The following is a 23725-nucleotide window of genomic DNA, read 5'->3' as shown; positions in this document are numbered from 1 at the left end:
AGAGTAATCTTCTTCATGCACCCTAAGTTCCTTCTTTAGGTAGTGTCGGCGTTCCATCTTAACTAGTCAATTGTTCTGCCAACATTTTTCCCCAAACCCACTTGCCCATCCTTACGAAAGCCTTAGGCTTCTATCTGGAGCGGACTGAAGCCCACAGGCAGTCCACCTAGCTTTTAGTTTCTTTTGACCCCAACAGATTAGGGATGACCATTGGCTAATGCATACTTTCAAATTGGATAGTGGATTGCATCTCCTTTGCTTATGCCTAGACTGGGCTGACTCTTGAGGGACATGTCACTGCGCACAATGTCAGAGCCATGGCTGCGTTGGTAGTCCACTTGACATCAGCCTTCATAGAGGAGATTTGCAAGGCTGCGACATGGTCTTCAGTCCACACTTTCACATCCCACTATTTTCTGGATCAGGATACCCGATGCAACAGCCGGTTCGAACAGGCAGTTCTGCAGAACTTGTTCAGTGTTGAGAATCCAACTCCATCCTCCTAGGCCCTGTTTTTATTCTGTTCCAGGCTGCACCTACACAGCTAGTATGTAAGTAGTTTTCAGGTTGATTGAAGTTTTAGTCTTTTCGTTTTGAGACTGTTGTCCTAGCTTTCTTGTTTTTTGTGAGCCTGGTAGCTAGGGATTCCCAGATGTGAGAATAAGAAGGCCTGCTTGTCCTTAGAGAAAGCAAAGATACTTGCCTCTAGTTGGTGGTCTCTGAGGACAGCAGGCTGATTTATTCTTACATACCCTCCCACCTCCCCTAGGAGTTGAATTTAGTTGCAGGCTTTTTGCTTTTTTTTTCACCTGAGTGGAGGACCCACACTCGCGTGTGTGTGGGGGGACACTGCTAGAACTTTCTATTTCGCTTGCTAGTCAGCGTCCGCACCGGGCTCCATTGAATGATGTCACCCAGATGTGAGAATAATTGTCCTGCTGTCCTCGGAGAAAATCAGCTACAGGTAAGTATTTTTGCTTTGTGAAAAATAAAGTCACTAGATAAATACCTGAAAACAGTATTTTTTAAAATTCTTCAGCTGGTATTAATCACTGAAGAATGTTCCATTGGTAGATATTTAAGCACAGGCCACAACTCCCTCCCTCCGCACCTTAGGTTTGTCAGCCTGACCTTCTTACCCTGTCGTTTTTAGCCTCTGAGTTAATGTAATTGCTGTTCTCAAAGTTTGTTCTGTAGGGCGTGAAATGTGTGCCAGGAAAATAGTAGTGTTCTTTTTATTGACCTGATAGCGTTGGATGCCAGGTTTGGATTAATCATAAATTTGTTTTGTCCTACTCATTGAAAGTCTGAAGCTCACTAAACTGACACCCAGGAACAGTGTGTGAACCATGCACCATTTATTAACATTTTCTGATCTAGAGCTTCCATTTGGCTTCACTCACATTTAAACAAAAGAGAGGGGAATGTGAAGTTCGCAGCACACGTAGCAATGATCTGGTTCTGTAAAGGCTAGAGATGGACCATAGAGGGACAGTCATTTATTTATTTTTTTTAATATGCAAAAATGAGATCCCATGTCCAAAGGTATTGCATATAAAAAAAAAAAAACGTGTTGTAAAGTTTTCACAGAACTTGTGTTCAATAATATGCAAGTAAACAGAACAAAAATAGAAATCTCATCTATATACAGAGTAGTATCCGGCTCCCATGTTTTCAAGAATTGTATCCCATTCCCCCCTCCCCATCTGTCCATGCGCTTCCTCCTTCTTACCATTCTGATATTTAATATATAGAGCTAGCAAAGTGAAAAGAAAAAGGTTGCATATTATTGATTCTTTTATTTTTATTTAAACTTTAACAAGTTCACAAGTATCCACTTGTTTAGGAAATACAGGGCAATCAAATACTAAGGAAAATAATTCAAAGCATATTTAGGACAAAGTATTCCCATTTACCCCTCCTTAGACCACAGTTAGGTAGGGGAGTGATGTGGTATATACATAGGAGATATATATAGGAAAACACAATATAGAAGAAAATGCCTAGCCCAGGCATTCTGCAAATTAACTCAAACAATCATAAGATATTAACCTACTCTAGATATCTTTTTCAGATCGGTGAAAGACTTAAGATGTTCCAGTTCAAAAAAACATATACGTCACACCTAGGTGATCATACATTTAAATGGATACGCAAGAAGGAATGTAGCACCTAATGCCTTGACGTCCGCTCTCAGATCTATGAAATGTTTCCTCCTCTTCAGGGTGTTTTTGGATACGTCATGATACAACCACACTCTGAAAAGTAGTAGTTGAAAGTTCTTAAAGAAAAGTCTCAGAATCCCATATAGATCTTGTTCAAAAACAACAGTGTAGCTCTCACAGAAACCTTGGTCATTGAATCTTCCAATATAGTGGACAAATTCTTTAACTCAAGGCTTTCCAGGGTCTCGCTAACCATTTTTATTAGTAGGTAAATAATGAATTTTGCTAACTGTAGAATTGAGTCAGAGGAACATTTCAAATTTTCAGTAAGAAATCTTTTAAACAGCTCCATAGGAGAGACTCCAACTGGACGTGGAAAATTCAATATTCAAAGATTTAAACACCTATTGAAATTTTCCAGCTGTTCAAATTTTCTATGAATCATTAGACTGTCCTTTATTAAAGTTGCTACATTCTCTTTTAAAGCCTGTGAATATTTTCATGCAGTGTATTTCTCTTGTTTGGCCAGCAGGTGGTGTTTGTTCTGTGTTTTAAAGTTGCTGCAGAGAAAGCTGTTTTTGGTTTAGCCCTGTGGAAAGGCAACCTGCAGTGCCATTGGCCAGATACTTTCAAAGTTGCTCTGGTCTCTGGCCCTGGAGTTCAAATCCAGCCAGGAGGTACTGGATTTTTGCAGCTCACCCAGATATTGTTCAGTTCTTGCAGGGAGCAGGTCGCTTGCTGCCTCCCTTTCATATGCCATGTCCAGTGTGGAACCTTAATTTAGTCAGTGGCGTAGCCAGACCTGAGATTTTGGGTGGGCCCGGAGCTAATATGGGTGGGCACTGTGTATATAGTAGTGTTTCTTGTGATACTACAAAATAATGCCCAACAGTTGCCCTGCATCAACATAACCACATACATATTTAATGGAAAAATGATTACATTATCCCATATTTTAAAACTGACCGTACATAAGTCTACTACAACGGCAAACTTCTCGACACACATGGCAGGATCCTGCAATATAATTACATAGGAAAAATGTATTCAAATTCTGGTAGCACCTCAATAATAGCAATACAAAATCCCTTCACTGCCAGGTACTTTGTGAAGTAACACTAAAGGCTGCAAAGAAGTTCCTTAACACCAATTCTGAACACATTTACCAACAACAGTACTTTTATAAAGGCGGAGATGAATATACATAGCAGCAATACACATTCCATTGGAAAATTCAGACTTCAGGCTCGTACCACTCAAACTACATGCCAGCAGAATCTCTCACCTCAGTCACATGCAGAACACATACCAACCTTGGGAAAAAGTTTTACTACTACTATTTAACATTTCTATAGTGCTATAAGGCGTACGCAGCGCTGCACAAACATAGAAGAAAGACAGTCCCTGCTCAAAGAGCTTACAATCTAATAGACAAAAATAAAGTAAGCAAATCAATTAATGTGTACAGGAAGGAGGAGAGGAGGGTAGGTGGAGGCGAGTGGTTACGAGTCAAAAGCAATGTTAAAGAGGTGGACTTTCAGTCTAGATTTAAAGGTGGCCAAGGATGGGGCAAGACGTAGGGGCTCAGGAAGTTTATTCCAGGCGTAGGGTGCAGCGAGACAGAAGGCGCGAAGTCTGGAGTTGGCAGTAGTGGAGAAGGGAACAGATAATAAGGATTTATCCATGGAGCGGAGTGTAGGGAAGGACGAGTGTGGAGAGATACTGGGGAGCAGCAGAGTGAGTACATTTATAGGTTAGTAGAAGAAGTTTGAACAGGATGCGAAAACGGATAGGGAGCCAGTGAAGCGACTTGAGGAGAAGGGTAGTATGAGTAAAGCGACCCTGGCGGAAGACGAGACGGGCAGCAGAGTTTTGAATCGATTGGAGAGGGGAGAGGTGACTAAGTGGGAGGCCAGCAAGAAGCAGATTGCTTATCGCAGTTCATTAGGGGTCCCCGTCCCTGTGTCATTCTCTACCAGAGACTAGTAGGAACTGCTGCTAAGGAAAGGACATTTATATAAGCTGTGCTCCTGCAGGACAGGCCACCCGAAAACGCTGCTTTCTTCTTCCCTCCTGTGATGTAAACAGGAGAGCCCTTCCTGGAAACCTTTTAATAAAATATTTGTTTACACTGTGACTTGTGGAGTGTATGTGTGAGGCTTGTCTTACTGGGCTCTGTGGCCCTCCCTCGCTTACAGTATCATAGGGACATATGAACATATATGAGCCTCTAGCCAGGTAATAGAACATAAAATATACAATTATATCTAAAATCATTCAAAAGGAAAATTCAAATCAAAATGTGGAACCAAAGAGAAATTCCAAGTGCATTAAGGGGGGATACGAGACTTGATATACCGCCTTTCTGTAGTATTTTGCAATTACATTCAAAGCAGTTTACATATATACAGGTACTTATTTTGTACCTGGGGCAATGGAGGGTTAAGTGACTTGCCCACAGTCACAAGTAGCTGCAGTGGGAATCGAACCCAGTTCCCCAGGATCAAAGTCCGCTGCACTAACCACTAGGCTACTCCTCCACTAAATTAAAAAGATGATGAAAAGGGGCTCATTTTACTAAGCTGTGGTAAGCGCTAGCACATGCTTACCACAGCTTAAAAGGGCTTAGCGTGGGACATGCTGGTATGCGTGTGTTGCGTTCTCGAGGACCTTGGCCTTCTGTCAGGCTTCTTCCCTGGGTACGTGAGTCCTTGGACCACGGCCGAGGAGCGGCAGTGGCAGGCAAGATCACCTTCGGAGCAGAGAAGAGACGAGGCTTGACTGGAACCCCGGACTGGAGTCCTGCACTGGAACACTCGGGACTGGAACGCACTGGACCGGAACACACTGGAGTAGGCTTCACCTACGCTTAGCTGCCTTTCCCCGAGGGTTGAGCCCTCAGGTTCGAGCAGCCGGTAGGGCTTACAGGAAAACCAGAACTGGAACCAGCAACAGGAACAACCGGAGTCAGGATCCAGCAGTGCTCCCAGGTACCTAGGCTAACGTGAGACAGGCAGGCAGGGAATGTCCGGGTTCTGGCAAAAGTCTGAGACAGGTGGCTGGCAGAGAAGATCTGAGTACAGGCAATAGGCAGAGACAGGTGTGGTCAGGTTCAAAGCAGGAGTCTCTGGGCAGGCGGCTAGCAGAGCAGTAGATAGGTACAGGCAAGGGTCAGAACCAATAGCAAGACTAGGGCTGGAGCTCCAGTAACAAGGAGAACTGGCAAAGGACAAGACTAGGGCTGAAGCTCCAGAAACCAAGGAAACCCCACCGGGGAAAACCAGAGGCTAAACTCAGAAGCTGTACACAAGCTAACAAGCAGAGCAGTGCCCAAGCTAACTAGGCAAACACTAGGAGCTCACACAGAGCAAACACAGAAGAACTAGTAAAGCTGTACACAGGCTACCAAGCAAGGCTGTGCTCAAGCTAACTAGTCAAACACTAGGCAATCACACAGAACTGGACAATGTAGCAGTGCACAGAACACTCTAGCAAACCAGGGACCTTATACGATGCAAAGGCTGCAGTCTCTAAGTGATTAATAAAGCCCTTCAACACCAGAGACACAGCTGCAGCAATCTCTAAGTAACTACGGAGGCTGTTCAGGCACAAACCACAGAGCAGGCAGAAAGCACAGAGAAACACAGAGAGGCTTCCCACACCCAGGTGTAGTGTAGTGAAGCAATTAGAGTCATGCTGGAAGCAGCCAGCACACACACACACACAGAGAGCTAACCCAGGCAACACCCACAGGTGCAGTATAGTGAGGCAATTAGTGTCATGCTGCTGGATGCAGCCAGCACAGAGAGCCAGAGCTAGCTCAGAAAGGACAGACAGAAGAAACAGGAGCCAGCTAGGAAGCTGACCCCCAGGAACAAGGTAAGTCTGAGGGTGGTCACGGCCACAGACGTGACAGTGTGCAAACCACGTGCTAAAATTTTTTTTGCTCTCTGAGGGGATGTGTCTGGAGGGACAGAGAGTGGGTGTGACAATGCAAATCAGTGCAGCCAGATTACCACGCGTTTATTGGCATAGGATTAGCGCATGAGCCCTTACTGCCTACTGTCATGAAATTTCTAGCCCACCCGCCTGGTGTTACCCAGAGGCCACTTTAGAAGGTCTATCCCCAGCACAGCTCGGGTCAGCCTGCACCTGCCACTTGTGCTGCACACTAGCACATTCCTCCCACCGACTGGATCACAGCTGCCTCTGGGCGAATCTCCCTTTCTCCAGTTATCCCCAGTGATTTCTAGGTTACTTGAGCCACACTCCCAGTGGTCCCACAGTTCCCAGAAAGCACACAAACCACCACAAACCAGGATTCTTTATCAGTCCAGACAGACAGAACAAACAATTGTGTTTATTCTCAGAACTTGGAACAATGGACAAAAATGTGCAATTGGCAAACAATAACAGGTATCTGAAATGTGGATCAATTATAACACTAACTAAACATTTGTATACTGTCTAAGCAGTACCTGGGAAGGTCAGACATATAAGTCATTGAGCCTCAGCAAAGAGATCTGTCTCTCTTTGCTCCCTGGCTGAAACTGAACTCAAAACCAGTAAATTCCAAATGAGGTGAGCTACTGGGTCAATCAGAGCCCAGTCAATAAGATTTCAAATATAAACTGGTTACATCACTACAGGAACATCCTATTATCTGTGTGGCAACTAAAAGAATGAGAAGTCAGTTCTCTGTAACAGCTTTAAGCATAATCATGCACCATCTGCTGGACATTTTAAGACAGGAAAATATTCAGAACATTTTAGAGGTTTAAATCACACTGTTTCTTCACACCTACAAAATAGGTGGTGGTCAGGGCTCACGCACCAATTTTTGTTAATGGCTGTGTGCTAATAGTAACATTAGTGCATGGCCATTAATTTTGAAAATGGAAAATTAACCATTTTTAGGCTGCAGTAAAAATGGCCTTAGTGCTGGGAATAATCCACATAAAGGTGCACTAAAGCCACTATACCGCAGCTTAGTAAAAGGACCCCTATGTCAGCCGTGTGATTCTAAAACAGTTCACCTTAATATGAACCACTAATTGTTCCAAAAGCTGCCTACAGAGGGCTCCCTGAGCTTGAGTGAATTTCTTCAATATTAAAAAAAAAAAAAAAAGCCAACAAAACTATTATATATTAGGGAAAATCAACACCTTGTTAGTACCACCTAGTACCGGTCTCACATAGAAGAATCTCAAAAAAAGTCCATTCAATATAATTCTAAATTAAATTAAAATGCTATAATTATAATGGTCAGTTGGCACTGACCTCCCAGAAAGCTATTCACTGCTTCTCTAGAAGAATTGCTCCAGCAACTTGAAAGGACCATGTAGTGCTGGTCTCATATACAGAACAGAAGAAAACTGCATGTGTTTACTCTGTGACTGGCATACTTCTCTGTGTGTGAGACCAGTGCTACATAGTCCTTTCAAGCTTCTGGAGCAATTCTTCTGGAGATGCAGCAATTGGTTTTCTGGTGAAGTCAATACTAAATGGCCTTTTTAACTATAGATTTTTGAGTGATTATTTTTTTTGGGGGGGGGGAGGGTCCTTCCGTATGAGACCAGCACTAGGTGGTCCTAACAAATTGTATGTATTCCCTGTTAAATAGTATTTTTTAATATTGAGGTCAGCCCTAGATGACTCTCTTAATTAGATTTTTTTTCTTTATGCACTGCCTTGAGTGAATTTCTTCAAAAAGGTGGTAAATCCTAATAAATACAATTGTAATTGCTACTGTGTGTGTATATTATAAATATGACCTGTTGATTTACATGCAGTTCTTTTCTAGCAGTGTATATTGGGCTTGGGGAGCCCTCTGTAGGCAGCATTTGGAGCAAATAATGATTCATATTATAAACTTTAATAATCCCATGGTGCTTTTTTTTTTTTTTTTTTTTTTTAGTTTCACTGTTTTCATCATCTCTTTACTTCATTTGGTACTTCTTTTTGGTTCCATCTTTTGATCTGATTTTTTCTTTTGAATGATTTTAGATAGAATTGTATATTTTATGTTACTACTACTACTATTTAACATTTCTAGAGCGCTACAAAGTGTACGCAGCGCTGTACAAACACAGAAGAAAGACAGTCCCTGCTCAAAGAGCTTACAATCTAATAGACAAAAAGTAAAGCATTTAAATTTAAAATATTTAAGCAGTCAAGCACAAGAGAACAGTCACAGAAGGACTGAAGATGTTCTGGTACCTAAGGCTTACATACATTTATATGTCCCTATTCGTGTGTTTAAGTCTGATCTGTATCCTAGGAACATTATTAATTTGCTGTTGATGCTGACATATATGCTGAAACATGGGTGTAATTTTAAATATAATGTACACCATTATACAAAGGTTGATTTTTGAATAAAAGTTACAAATTGGAAACTGTTTTCAATTGTTTCCAGAATAACACATTTAGCCACCTTTAAAGAGAGGGCCAGTATATGGTTTCAGAGCACAGACATCATGCATGAAAATACACAGTTGTTAGTGTGCAGTTTTCACACTTGTTGAGGAGTTATAATACAAAGCTGATTTTCTCCCACAGAGCGCATGAGCCTGCCATGCCTGTAGTGTACAGTTGTAGCTGAAAGGTACCCTGACCCAATTAAAGTAAAAGTCTTAAATGTATTCATATTATAATAGTAAGCCAATGGAAGGACATTAAAATTGAGTAGCTTTTTCCTATCTTGTTCTCCTAGTGATATGTGAGCTGCCAGATTCTGAACAATGTGTTAATTTCATAGGTAGGCTCATATGAATAGCATTGTAGTAATCTGTATATTTCGGTTGCAGCCCAAGGTCATACAGTGAAATAAAATAGAAAAAAAAAAGCTATTCTTTTTATTTCAGATCCCACAGGTTTTGGTTAAACTGAAGAAATATCCTCAAGGGGAAAAGGTGAGATGTCGGCACTTGTCTGGTTTATGCTGGGAAGTGGTCTGCTTGCACTGGATGCTTAACCATGCAGGGGATGCTTCCATTGGCCTTGTCTTTATCGCCTTTACCCTTCCTTTTGTTGGCTTTAAATTCTGTATTCTTGTTTCAAGTTGCTGAAACCAAGCTGGTTGTTATTCCTGCAGGATTTTGCGGATGATGTGAACTGTGCCTTTGAGTACTTGCTGAAACTCACCCCATTGCTCGATAAAGCTGATCAAAGGTGCAAGTAAGTCTGCTTGTGTGTTACTGTCTTGCACTATGTGTTGTTTAATTTTATTTATTTTGATATTTTACCACCCTTACGAAAATCTTCAAGGCAGGATACATAAGCACTCAAAATCCAGTTAAACATCAAATTACAAAGCAAACAATAAATCATTAACACCAAAAATAAATAATCTTAAAGGAGAGCAACCCATTTGTTGTCCGACTGCTAAAGATGTAATAATTCATGTCTTGTTTGATATCGGTCGTTGATATTACTTTTGTATTCTTTAGCATCATATCGGACCAGTCCAGACCTATGGGTTGTGTCCGGCTACCAGTGGATGGAGACAGAGAATAAAAATAATTTTTAAATAATTCACCCCTTAAGGGTATTATGCAGCATAGAATATTCAGTATTTCTTTGTATCCCAAGCAGATGGATGATGGGCTAACAGCCCTGCTTCTGACCTGGTTTCTGATTAGTTTCAGTTAAGCTTTAACTACCCTTTTGTGTTGTTGTGCTCCTGAGACAGGTTTGTACCGAGTTCCAGTTGAGCTGGGGGTGCCTATTTGGCTTGTCTTCTGAACCAGCTTCTCAGCTGTGTTTGTTGAGTTTGAATGCCCTCCCGGGCTGCTTCTAACCCAGTTTAATGTCTGGGTTTCAGTTGATTTGGGGGTGCCTTCATTGGCCTAAGCTTCTGTTAAAAAGGGATAAAAAAGCAGCTGTTTTGTGAAGCATATCTCAGAGGTCTCAATCCCTACTACCACTCCCCCTCTCCACCCCAGACCACCAATATCTTCAGAAGTCAGCCTTCATTTGTTGAGCCCCTTTTTATTTTTCAGCTATTTCAGGGCACTAGTGTTTGTGTTTCTATTCCTTTTTAAACACACACAGGTATGTGACTTGTCATTTCTTACAGCAGGTTCTCTGTCGTCCTCTCCTGGTTCTTTTAGGCAGCTTATATTTCTCTGTCTGTTTTAAGCTACTTCTGTTTCTGTGCTGCTTTAAATTTCTGACAGGTTTATTTTTAATTATGCTGCTTGATTATCCTAGTGTATGACTCAACAGTAGGCAAATCTGAACATTTCATTAGCTCTTCTCTCCTTGCATTTATTAAAAAAAAAAGGCAGCTTACATTAAGTGCCTCTCCTTTTTATTCTTTTCAGGTTTGGAGCCTCAAGTCAGTTAAGGCTTTTTTTTTTACAAAGCCCCGATTAGTAATTCCTGCACGGCAAATGTGAGAGAGCCCATAGGAATTGAATAGGCTTCCTCTTATTTGCCACACCGAGAATTGGTAGCGTGGCTTTGTAAAAGAGGTCCTTAATTGCTAATCTTGTGAGCTGCATTTGTGAATATGTAGGAACCTACTGCTGTTTATTTGTATGTAAGTTCTCATGTCAACTGTATGTTGCGCCTTATATAGTCTTATTCTTCACAGCATAAGATCTCCTATCTATGTGTCTGTGCTGGAGATTAGACAGTTTATCTTGGCCTACGACTTCGACTGTATTTCCAAGTCTTTGTCTTCTGATATTATTAAGTTATCTATATTTTTACATGAGAAAATAATCTTGGTTTCAGCAAGGGACAGTGGATTCCTTTTTTCCTTTTATTTTCTGTCCTAGAGACATTTTCTACTCATTAAAAAAAAAAAAAAAAAAATCTTCTGAACTGAATTGTCAACTAGGCTATTGAGCTGTTCCAGTCGGCTCTTTTTTTCTTCTTCCTTTTTTTTAAGGTAAAGGCGGTTGTGTTTTTCATTCTGTTTATATTTTTTTCTTATCTGGTTAAAGCTGTACAATTCAGCTGTTTGTTGTCTTCTACCAAATTAGATGGGTACAATGTGCTTCAACATGAACTACTCATCTAGCTTACCAGATTCAGCATGGTAGCACTATTTTTCGGTTATGGAAATAATACAGCCAAAGAAGTTTGGTAGCCAGTGATTTGGAGCTGGCTCAGTTGCCCAATTGCACAGTTCTTCCATTCAGCAATAATGCACAGCTCTCACTATATTTTCCTGTGCTTTACAGCCCCTGTGCGACACAATTGACCACCTAAGTTGCTCAGTGGCATCCGCCGCCTGGATTGCAAGCTTTCTGCACCCACTTGTACTGCACAGGATGGTAGCCTTCTAGATTGTGAGATTGCACTGGCCACCTGTGTGACACATTTATAGCAACCACCTTGGTTGCATAGTGGCGCTGGCCACCTATTTGTACCGTGGCAGCAGTCACTCATATTGCACATTTGCAGCATCCCTTTGGGCTTCTTCCCAGTAGCAGCAACCACCTGTATTGCTCTCTGAGGCAGCTGCTGGTCTAGCTGTCCTGTAGCATCTTCCTGTGTGGCTTCTGCTTCCACCACCTCTGATGTATAGTTGCAACAGTAACCTGTTTTGCATAGTTGCAACAACTGGGTCGTTTCTATAGTTGCAACAGCTCTCGGTACTACTCAGCTTAAGTAGCTGCCTATTTTCCGTCCCTGCAACATCATCTGGGTAACACAGTATCGGTATTTCATAGATTCAACAACCATCTGTCTTATATAGTTGCACAGTCAGCTGCATTGTGCGGCTGAAATAGCCAAATTTTTTTTTTTACCTTCAGCAGTCACCTATATGTCGTAGCGTTACAAGTCAGCTGTATAGTGCTGTTCTGCTAGTAGCGCAGCTACTCTGTCGCCCTGTATGTGCATCGGCTGCCCGTATAGAACAGTTCCAGCAGTTGTCTGTAGGGCTCAGTTATGGAACCTCTGTATATGGTGCAGTTGTAAAGCTGCCTATGTGGCATCAGATATTCCAGCTGTCTGTGGGACATTAGACGTACATTTGTTCAGCTTCCCAGGCAGCAGCTGAGTGGATGACCTCAGCTGCGGTACCTATCAGTCTGGTATCAGATGCAGCATCAACACACTTGCTTTAGCTATCCTATTCCATGGAGCATGTGTAGATATTGCTTCAGCTGCAGCATGCAAGGATCTGCCTTTAGACGTAGCAGCCACCTGTATGATGCCAGTTACCACAGCTACTTGTACCACTTTGCTGCTGGAATAGTATCAGCTACTGCAGCTGCCTGTGTGGCTGCACCACTACGGCTGACTGGCACTACCTACTGAGAACGCCTGTATGGATACAGCTGCACATTCGGTCTTCTATAACTCCTGCTACAGCGGTGGCCTGGATGTCTCTAGTTTTGACAGCCATATCTATAGCTCCAGCTACCATGGCTACATGTATTACATCTCTTGACACATTTGCTATCGGTGCTTGGCTATGTCGTTAGAATGTCTTCTCTGGGTGAAGATGGGCAGCCCCTTACCGACGAGGAGTTATTGGGAAAGGTAGGCGACTCCTGGGGGAATAGATTTGCTATACGTCAAGTGCGACATTATATCACTTCTCTACCGGCAGATCCTCTGAGAACTCGGTTGGGGGAAAGGATACGGGAATTCTTTCACTCTTTTGGTGAGGGAGAAATCACAATATCTTTACTTCATAAAACAATATCAGGATGGCTGCCCCCCAGGGACTATAGACAGCTGAGGAGTGCTTGGGAAAAGGAATTGGGAGTTGCAGTGACCTCATGGGACATCACTAAATCAATAGCACGAATACCCCTGTTAGTATCAGATGCTCGTTTGAGAGAATGTGCCTATCGTTGCATTCATAGGGGATACGTAACTACAGCTCAATTAGCACATATGGGAGGAAATCGTAGTCCGGACTGTCTTAAATGTGGAAGACATCCTGGCACAATGCTGCATATGTTTTGGAGCTGCCCAATTTTAAAAAGGTTCTGGGCTCGAGTTTGAGGATTTTGGGAGGAGCGGTTAGGGCTGCGGATCTTGGGGACAGTTGAACAACTGATTTTAGACATTCCGGGGTCCTTTAGAGGGCGGAATCGCTTTGAAACATTAATGCTCCTTAAGATGAGCCTATTGGCCAGGAAATGTATCTTACAGTACTGGACGGTCAAAGATCCTCCGGCATACTGGCACTGGAGAAACCAGTTACATCAGCTGGTGTCGTGGGAGGCGGGAGAATCTAGGTTCTCACAGAAAAAGAGAGTCACATTTTTGGCTATCTGGGGCCCTTATTTGCAAAGTCTAAGCCATAAAGGCCGTAGTTTACTTTTAAATACAGGGTGAACTCCATGGGCTGATACTGAATGGTTATCCAGGTCTGGGGTAAAGGGGGGGAAAGGGAGGGAATGGGAGAGGGCGGGGGGAGGATTGGTATATTTGATGGGGTAATAATGTTGGCAAAAATTTACAAAAGCTGTATGCTAGTTAGCAATTGTTGTATATTTAGATTGAGGCTGGATGGACGTTATATGCAGAGCTTGTATGACAATGTTGGTGTTGATACAATGTCAATAAAAAACGTTTGAACATAGAATGTCTTCTCTGGTTTTGGTGGCTTTGTGCCTCATCTAATCTGTGCAACTATTGAGTACAGTTTTGCTGGTTACCTGTACGGCGCAGGCTATATAAACCACTGTGTGATTCTACAAACTAGCTATTTTACACAGCTAACTTGATAGCACTGGCATTAGCCACTGCTGTTACACCACTTCAGGAAATCTCTGATATTTTGGTTTTATTCTGATACAGTAAGCTCCCATTCTAGGTTGTCCTGTCTGAATGTCTCCTATTCATAGGATGTCTTGGGACCCTTATGCTCTCTTCTTGCTCTTATGATGAAATTTGGATTTTCATGTCTGAATAAGACATTCTTTTCACTAGGTCTGTCAAAGCCATTCTGTTTAGACCTCATTGGTCTCTCTTGTTTATTTTCAGTGAAGAGTGATTCTTCAATTTGCTTCTGGATTTTCCTGGTTGTCACTAGAGTTGCATGGGGACAGAAATCTAACCCGTCCCCACCGGAATGTAACCCGTGCCCGCCTCAAGTCATTTCCTCTATCCCAGCCCCTGGCCTGTGCTGTCCTTGCTGTGCTGCAGTCACCTTGAACCGCTCCCAAGAAAGCCAAATTCTATAAGCAGTAAAAATACTAGTAAAATTAACAGAAATAATTTTCTTCTGTACTCTGCCAAATACAAAATTTACTTAATTTTGTATTAAACATGGCTATGTGTATCTTACTTGATACACACATCCATGAGCAGCATGTCCCCCCTCTCCTCTCCATCCCCTTCTATCCCATGTGCTCTATTTCCACATTTTCCTTCCCCACTCCATGTATGCCCCCCTTACCAATCTTTTTTTTTTCCCCTCTTCCCTGCACTCACTCACACTCCCTCCACCCTTTTTACCAAAGAGGTTAGATAAAACAAGAGACAGGGTGAGCCTATCTAGCCTGTTATATGGGCTGAAACCAGTAGGCGTAGATTGATGCCACACTGGTTCACCCAAAACAATAGCAACCCCCATTGAAAACAATAGCAAAAAGATTATTAGAAATAAGGGACTTTTTTTTTTTTTTACATTTATATCGCACATCATCCCAAGCAAATTCTGATTCAATGTAGCTTACATTTGAAAATACAGTGAGACAGAATAATAGAATTAAGTTATATCATGGGAGCAAGTAGATGGATATATCTGAGACATTTAACAAAGTTGAGATTTTTTTTCATATACACCCAACTGGGCATTAAAAAAAAAAAAAAAAAAAAAGCTAGTGCATTCTTATACCACTGTAATCCACAAAACAAAAGGAACAAGCTCCCACATGCCATCTTTCTTTTTCTTTTGATGTAGGCACAGGAAAAAAAATTCTCCCAGGTTTCAACCTAATTCATGTTTTATGTGGGATATAAATGCCATAAATAAGTAAATAGATAGATAGAAGCTCTGAATGTTGAGCACCTGATTCTCATAACATGATGTCTGTTTTAGTGGCCCTTTACCAGGAGAAAAAAAATCTCTGCACAAATATAACGGTTCTAGGGTGTCCCTTTAACCAGCCCCTCCAAATGACACACTGATTACGATTTATAACAAATTATTACTCTACCTATAAAATGTTATTCCATTATTATACTTCCTCTGTGTACATCCATATGCACAAGCCGGCATGTTTGAAAATCTGAGTGAGATTAAATCAAAACTCCACCAACAATAAAGAACGACAACGTGGATGCAGCAGCTCATAGGTTTGCTTGATTTGTTTTGAGTGCACAGGGATCCGGCGAGGAAGGAGAAACAGATAACCTCCTTTTTAAAATTTTTTTTATTTACAGTACCCTCTCCCTCCCACATATTCCACACGTCCCCTCCCGGCATATACCTCAAGCCACCCTGGTGGTCTAGTGGATTCTTTGGAGTAGGAAAGATCCCGAGTCCTCCCTGCCCGCTGCTGCTGACCCTCTTGCTGCCACAAGACTTCAGCAGAAGTCTCGCAAGGTCGCTGTTGGAAGTCTCGGCAGCCATTTAAAAAAAGCGATTCAGCAGCAAGAGGGTCAGCAGCAGTGGGCAGGAAAGACTCGGGATTTTTCCTGCCCCGAAGAATCCACTACACCATCAGGGTGGCTTCTATTATGTGCCCGGAGGGCACCCTGCGGTTTAGGGGAGGAGAGGTAAATCTCAGATCACCATGCATTTCCACGGGGACCCCGAAGACCTGGATCCATCCCCGTAGATCTGGGCGGGATTCCTGCCATCCCCGCTCCCGTGCAGTTCTCTAGTTGTCACATATGTAGACAGGAAGTACAGTGATTTTTCAGCTCCTGATAAGTACATAAGCACTGCCATGCTGGGAAAAGACCAAAGGTCCATCAAGCCCAGCACTCCGTCTCTGACAGCGGCCAATCCAGGCCCCAAGAACCTGGCAAAATCCCAAAATTTAATAACGATCAATGGACTTTTCCTTCAGGAATCTGTCCAGACCCCTGTTAAACTCAGCAAGGCCAGCTGCTGTCACTACCTTCTCCGGCAATGAGTTCCAGAGTCTAACCACGCGCTGAGTAAAGAAAAACTTTCTCCAATTTGTTTTAAACCTACCACATTCTAATTTCATCTTGTGTCCCCTAGTTCTATTATTGTTAGAAAGCGTAAACAAACGCTTCACATCTGTCCGCTCTACCCCACTCAAAATTTTGTAGACCTCTATCATATCACCCCTCAGCCGCCTCTTCTCCAGGCTAAAGAGTCCTAGCCTTCTTAACCTCTCCTCATAAGGTAGTCGTCCCATCCCTTTTATCATTTTCATCGCCCTTCTCTGCACCTTCTCCAATTCCTTTATATCTTTTTTGAGATGAGGCGACCAGAACTGAACACAATACTCCAGGTGCGGTCGCACCATGGAGCGATATAACAGCATTATAACATCCTCATGCTTGTTTTCCATCCCTTTTCTAATAATACTCAACATTCTGTTTGCCTTCTTGGCCGCAGCAGGACATTGAGCGGAAGATTTCAATGTCCTATCCACGATGACTCCCAGATCCCTTTCTCGGTCCGTAACTCCTAAAGGGGAACCTTGCATGACATAGCTGTAATTCGGGTTCCTACTTCCCATGTGCATCACTTTGCACTTGTCAACGTTGAACTTCATCTGCCATTTGGACGCCCAATCCCCCAGTCTCACGAGGTCCTCTTGTAATCTTTCACAGTCCTCCCGCGACGAGACGACCCTGGATAACTTTGTGTCATCTGCGAATTTAATTACCTCACTAGTTACTCCCATCTCAAGGTCATTTGTAAATATGTTAAAAAGCAGCGGTCCCAGCACAGACCCTTGAGGGACCCCACTAACTACCTTTCTCCATCAAGAATACTGACCATTCAACCCTACTGTCTGCTTCCTATCTTTTAACCAGCTCTTAATCCATAATAATACACTGCCTCCGATCCCATGACTCTCCAGTTTCCTTTGGAGTCTTTCATGAGGCACTTTGTCAAACGCCTTCTGAAAATCTAGATATACAATATCCACCGGCTCCCCTTTGTCCACATGTTTGTTCACCCCCTCGAAAAAATGCAGTAGATTTGTGAGGCAAGACTTCCCTTCACTAAATCCGTGCTGACTTTGTCTCAGTAACCCATGCTTTTGTATGTGCTCCGTAATTTTATTCTTAATAGCCTCCACCATTTTTCCCGGCACCGACGTCAGACTCACCGGTCTATAATTTCCCAAATCTCCTCTGGAACCCATTTTAAAAATCGGCATTACGTTGGCCACCCTCCAATCTTCCGGTACCACACCTGATAGCTTTCTTCTTATATTCCTTTCTCTGGATATTCAACTCTTCCAGGACTTCAATTGTATTTACAATATTCCCTTTATAGAGGTCTGTCACAAAACGCCTAGCGTCCACCTGGGGTTAACCCTGTGCCACCTGGAGGGTCTGCTGTGGCCCACCTGCACCTGAGCATGTGCTCTATACTAGCATCCTCCACCCCAACGACTAGGTCCCACTTGCCTCTTGGTGAGTCTCTATTTCCTGGTGATTTCTAGGTTACTGGGGCTACACTCTCAGGGGTCCCACAGTTCCTGGAAAGTACCCACAGACCAAACACACAAACTGGCAGGATTCTTAGTCAGTCCAAGGCAACAGAGCCAATAAACTAACAAGGTTTATTGTCACAGAATTAGAACAGTGAACCATATAAAACAGATGGAAATGTTACAGGCGATAGGTAACTGAATAAGGATCAATGTTAAAACTGCCTAAACACTTTGTCACTACCCAGGTAGTGCCTGGGAAGCTTCAGGAAATTAACGGCTCACAAACCTTAAACAGGGTCTCAGGACAGAGATGTTTACCTCTGTGCTCCCACAATGAGACTAAAGATTATCTCAGTGCTTAGGTGGGGGGAAAAATGTTCACATCTGCTGGCCAAACAAGGGAAATGCACTGGGGAACAAATATGTCATACATTCACATAAGAAGTCACAGACATAAGTCCCTTGTTTCATCACAGACATGTATGTCTCTTTATTGGCCAGTAGGTGGTGCCTGTCCTCTGCTTTAAAGCTGTTGCAGAAGTGACTGTTTTCCTTTCAGCTTAAGCCCTGAGGGAAAGTAACCTGCACTGCTATTGGCCAAATACCCTTCAGTGCTAGTGCTCTGGGCTTTGATTGGCCCTGAAATACAAAATCCAATCAGTATGTGCTGGAGTCTCAGAGAGGGAATGTGGAGGGTAAAGATCCCTGCACTGAGACCCTGTTCAAGGACCTGGGAGCAGTTATTTGCCTGAACTCCCCAGGTACTACTCTGGTAGTAAGAAAGTGTCTAGTTAGTTTTAATGTTGATACCTGTTAATTTACATGTTATTGTTGCTATTTACACCTTTTTTCACTGTTCCACTTTTCTGATAATAAACCTATTGGTTTATTAGCTCTGTTGTCCTGGACTGACTAAGAATCCTGGTGGTTTGTGTTCTTGGTCTGTGGGTGTTTTCTAGGAACTGTGGAACCCCTGGGATTGTGGTCCCAGTGTCCTTAGAAACCACCGGGGAGATAACTTGCAGGTGGGAGACTCGTCCAGAGGCAACAGAAACCCAGTGTGGAGGGTATGCCAATGTAGAACATGTGCAGGTGGGCCTGAGCAGTGCTGGGACAGACACTTCAGATGGCCACAGAGTTAATCCCAGGTGGGTGCTAGGTGTTTAAATGGACATTGTTTAAAAATACTGTCTTGGAAGCCCAGACAAGATGTATTCCATGTATTAACATAGGTGGAAAGAAGAGCAAACAGCCAGCGTGGTTTAAAAGGTGAAATGAAAGAGGCTATTAGAGCCAAAAGAACATCCTTTAAAGAATGGAAAAAGGATCCAAATGAAAAGAATAAGCAGCAACATAAGCACTGGCAAGTTAGATGCAAAGCATTGATAAAGAAGGCTAAAAGAGAATATGAAGGGAAACTTGCCACAGAGGCAAAAAACTCATAGTAATAACTTTTTCAGGTACATCAGAAGCAGAAGCCTGTGAGGGAATCATGGGACTGTTAGATCATGAAGGAGCAAAAGGGGCACTCAGGAATGAAAAGGCCATAGCGAAGAGACTGAATGAATTCTTTGCTTCGGTTTTTGCAGAAGAAGATGTAAGAGATCTACCTGTACCATTTTTTTCCAAGGATGATGATGCGGAGGAACTGAAAGAAATCTCAGTGACCCTTGAAGACGTACTGAGCCAAATCGACAAATTAAAGAGTAGTAAATCACCTAGCCTTGGAAGGTATGCATCCTAGGGTACTGAAAGATACTGTTTCAAGATAGTGTTTGGAATGGCACCTGAATAGATGCAGGACTTGATCGAATTATAGCCAAGAAATGCAAGCCCAGAAACCAGAAGTTACCTTCTCGCCACCTACCCAAATGTAGAAACGCAACGTACAAAACCATCAGCAGGATTTAGCTACCTGAGTTCCCAATGGTGGAACTGTTACTTTCGGGAATGTAGGCCAGAGCAGGCCAATGGCCTGGACAGACAAATAAGAAGAACCAAATAGAGGGATTGTGCAGACCTGTCACATAATGTAAATATTAAAGACCTGATTCAGGACAAGGATCTTTGATCAGAGTGTGCAAATTGTGTGACAGTGCTGATGAGAATGTATGGGAGTTCATTGCACTTTGAGCATGGCAAAAATGGTCACATTATAAGCTCTTCAAGCAAGGGATTTGCACATATGAATTTCCTTAAAAGAAGCCTGCACGGAGATATGTGTTTTAACATCAGCTCCATATTACTACAGCATTCTTAGCTTGTATTTTAAGGAGATAAGTGAAGGTACCAGGAGCTAACTGACTCTGCAATGTTAGGAATTTAGAGCAACAAATTGTAGCTGGAAAGGGCAAAGAAGCGGGATAGATTATTCTGAAATTTGGGAGGGATGAAGACTGGGTGAGAGATGATAGGTGGAAAGAATAGATAGGCAGATGAGAAGGAGGGATAGAGAGATGGGTGAAGAAAACCTATAAAATGAGAGAACACATTTGCCCCTTTGGGAGGATCTGGTGGACTTCTGGGGAGCCAGGTGTCTGCTAGATCTTCCCAATTCTAATTTTTTTTCCTTTTTTCTATATATTGGTAGCTGCTTGCACTCTGCTTTCGCTTATACTTATTAACTTCTGTTTGGAGTGAAGAAAAAATAGAGAAGTTGCTGACTTGAGAATCATTTGGGTACATTTCACCCATTGCAGAGATGGTGTGAACCTCACAAGTGAGTGTACACTCGAGCTGTGCTCTGGCAGTACAGAACTCAATATCAAAAGCCATAAGAAGTATCGCAAACTATCTACAGTTCAGAAAATAACTGAAAACCTACCTCTTCAAAAAAATTCTACAGCTAAGCACACAGCTATCGATGACCTCCCTGTGCAATAAATGTAAAACAATAATGTAATTTCACCTAAATGTAAACTGTAAGCCACTTTGAACTGAAACCTGTTTTTGGATAACAGTGGGATACAAGAATGCATAAATAAATAACTCAAACTTGAAACTGCTGATCTGCTGTTAGTGATCTGTAACCCCCTGTTAAAATCATCCATAGTACCTGGAGATTGGATGGTGGCCAATGTAACGCCGATTTTTAAAAAGGGTTCCGGGGTGATCCAGGAAATTTCAGACCAGTAAGCCTGACTACAGTGCCAGGCAAAATAATGGAAACTATTATAAAGAGAAAAATTATGGAACAGAGAAAAAAACGTGGTTTAACGGGACTGAGTCAGCGTGGGTTCAGCCAAGGGAATCTCACCAGTTTGCTTCACATGTGGATAAAGGTGAGCCAGTTGATGTATTGTATCTAGATTTTCAGAAAGCTTTTGACAAAGTTCTTCATGAAAAAATTAAAAAGTCATGGGATAGGAGGCAGTGTTCTGTTGTGGATTAGGAATTGATTATTGGATAGAAAGCAGTGGGTAGAGTTAAATGGCTGTTTTTCTCCTTGGAGGAGAGTGAATAGTGGAGTGTTGCAGAGATCTGAAATGGGACTAGTGCTATTTAATATATTAGGGCTGCATGTTAATTATGATTAAAAAAATTTATTGTGCTTAATGATTAACCACCCTCCCTCTCTTCCTTCTCCATCCGCACACCTGGTCTGGCATCTTTTACTCCCTTCCCAGACCACTTATGGCTGTCCCTTCCCTCTCCGGTTTACTTTGTAATTTGCAGTAAATCTTCGCCCTGTAGCGGTAGCATATTGAAACATTGCCTCGGCCTGCACTGGGCCTTTCCTTCTGACCAGTCCCGCCCCCTTCTGATGCAACTTCCTGTTTTCAGAAGGTAGCGCTGGGTCAGAAGGAAAGGCCCGGTGTAGACCCAGGCAGCGTTTCAATACGCTGCCACTGCAGGGCGAAGATTTACTGCAAACAACAAGGAAAAAAGGGAGGGGAGGGGAGAGCTGCTGGCAGTCAGGGAGAGATAGGGAGGGAGGGGGAATTGAGTCAGAATGCGGGCAGGAGGCAGAAATTGAGGAGAACGTGGGAGGGGAAGCACACTTGAGAGAGAGAATGGGTGAAGGCACAGGAGGGCACATGAGAGAGAGAGAAAATGAGTGAAGGTCCGCTCCAAAGCTATAGTACCTGTTTAATGGCTGATGGGGTAGCCGAAGATCTGCCAGCTGAAGAAATCCACTGCTTGCATCACCCTTTTCCTCCTCTTACTGCCTCAGGAGCAAGGAAGCCAGCGGGGTGCCTCCAGCCAATAACACTTGCACTTCCCAAGCATGCTCAATTCGTGCATGAACTGAGCATGCACAGGGAGTGCCAGCATTGGTGACTGGAGGCACCCCCGCTGACCTCGCTGCTGCGGCATCACAAGGCAGAAGGGGATGCTTTGGCATTAGATTTCTTTGACTGGCTTCGGCATACCCACCAGCAAAGGTATGATATCTAATATGGGGGGGGGGGGGGGGGGGGGGGGAGGGAGAGGAAATGTGGTATGGGATTTGCGTTACAAGACGTATGAGGAGACACTTGCAGACCTGAACATGTATACCCTGGAGGAAAGGAGAAACGGGTGATATGATACAGACATTCAAATATTTGAAAAGTATTAATCCGCAAACGAACCTTTTCCGGAGATGGGAGGGCGGTAGAATGAGAGGACATGATATGAGAGTGAAGGGGGGCAGACTCAAGAAAAATGTCAGGAAGTATTTTTTCACGGAGAGAGTGGTAGATTCTTGGAATGCCCTCCCGCGGGAGGTGGTGGAGATGAAAATGGTAGCGGAATTCAAGCATGCGTGGGATAAGCATAAAGGAATCCTGTGCAGAAGGAATGGATCCTCAGAAGCTTAGCCGAGATTGGGAGGCGAGGCTGGTGTTTGGGTGGTGGGGCTAGTTCTGGGCAAGACTTCTACAGTCTGTGTCCTGAAAATGGGGCTAGTTCTGGGAAAGACTTCTACGGTCTGTGTCCTGAAAATGGCAGATACAAATCAAGGTAAGGTATACACAAGAAGTAGCACATATGAGTTTATCTTGTTGGGCAGACTAGATGGACCGTGCAGGTCTTTTTCTGCCATCATCTACTATGTTACTATGTATGTGTTCAGGCCATCCCTGTTCCCCCCCTTATGAACAGCTGGCTATGCCCTGATTTTAATCACGCAATTAAAATTTTAAATCAAAATGCAGCCCTAAGTGATCTGGAAATGAGAACTACAAGTGAGGTGATTAAATATGCAGATGACACAAAACTGTTTAAAGTTGTTAAAACACATTCGGACTGTGGAAAAATTGCAGGAAGACCTTAGGAAATTGGAAGAATGGGCATCTAAATGGCAGATGAAATTTAATGTGGTCAAATGCAAAGTGATGCGCATTGGGAAAAATAAAATCATGATAAGATCCACCTTGGGAGTTAGCACCCAAGAAAAAGAACTGGGTGTCATTGTAGTCAGTACGGTGAAATCTTCTGCCCAGTGTGCAGCAACAAGCCAATAAAGCAAACAGAATGCTAGGAATTATTAGGAAAGGGATGGAAAATAAGACCAGGAATATTATAATGCCTCTGTATCACTTCATGGTGCAACCTCACCTTGAGTATTGCGTTCAGTTCTGGTCGCCATATCTCAGAAAAGATGTAACGGAATTAGAAAAGGCTCAGAGAAGAGTGACTAAAATGATAAAGGGGATGGAACTCCTCTCATATGAGGAAAGGCTAAAGAACTTAGGGATCTTCAGCTTAGGAAAGAGACAGCTGAGGTGGGATATAATTGAGCTCTACAAAATCCTGAGTGTTGTAGAATGGGTAAAAGTGAATCGATTTTTACTCTTTCAAAAAGTACAAAGACTAGGGGACACTCGATGAAGTTATGTGGAAATACCTTTAAAACAAGAGGAAATTTTCTTTCACTCAGGGGCGTAAGCGTCTATGCTCGCCCAATGTGCGCCAAAATGGAGTTACCGCCTGACTACCACATGGCCCTTGCGGTAATTTCATTTCTGGCCTAAGTCCGATATGCGCGTGTAACGGACGCGCACC

The 23725-nt window shown here is 42.9% G+C and overlaps 1 protein-coding gene across 3 annotated transcripts in view; it reads left to right on the top strand.

Moving 5' to 3' along the window:
- Positions 1–23725, top strand: part of MED24 (mediator complex subunit 24) — an 88968-nt gene that overhangs the window by 25697 nt on the left and 39546 nt on the right. For all 3 annotated transcript variants that reach the window (XM_030220762.1, XM_030220760.1, XM_030220761.1), the window contains exons 10-11: positions 9032–9079; positions 9262–9344. In XM_030220762.1, coding sequence (XP_030076622.1) covers positions 9032–9079; positions 9262–9344 — 131 coding nt within the window. The remainder of the gene's footprint in view (positions 1–9031; positions 9080–9261; positions 9345–23725) is intronic.

Source organism: Microcaecilia unicolor, chromosome 12 (assembly GCF_901765095.1).
Source record: "Microcaecilia unicolor chromosome 12, aMicUni1.1, whole genome shotgun sequence".
NCBI lineage: Eukaryota > Metazoa > Chordata > Amphibia > Gymnophiona > Siphonopidae > Microcaecilia > Microcaecilia unicolor.
This window is presented reverse-complemented; position numbering and strand designations above follow the sequence as displayed.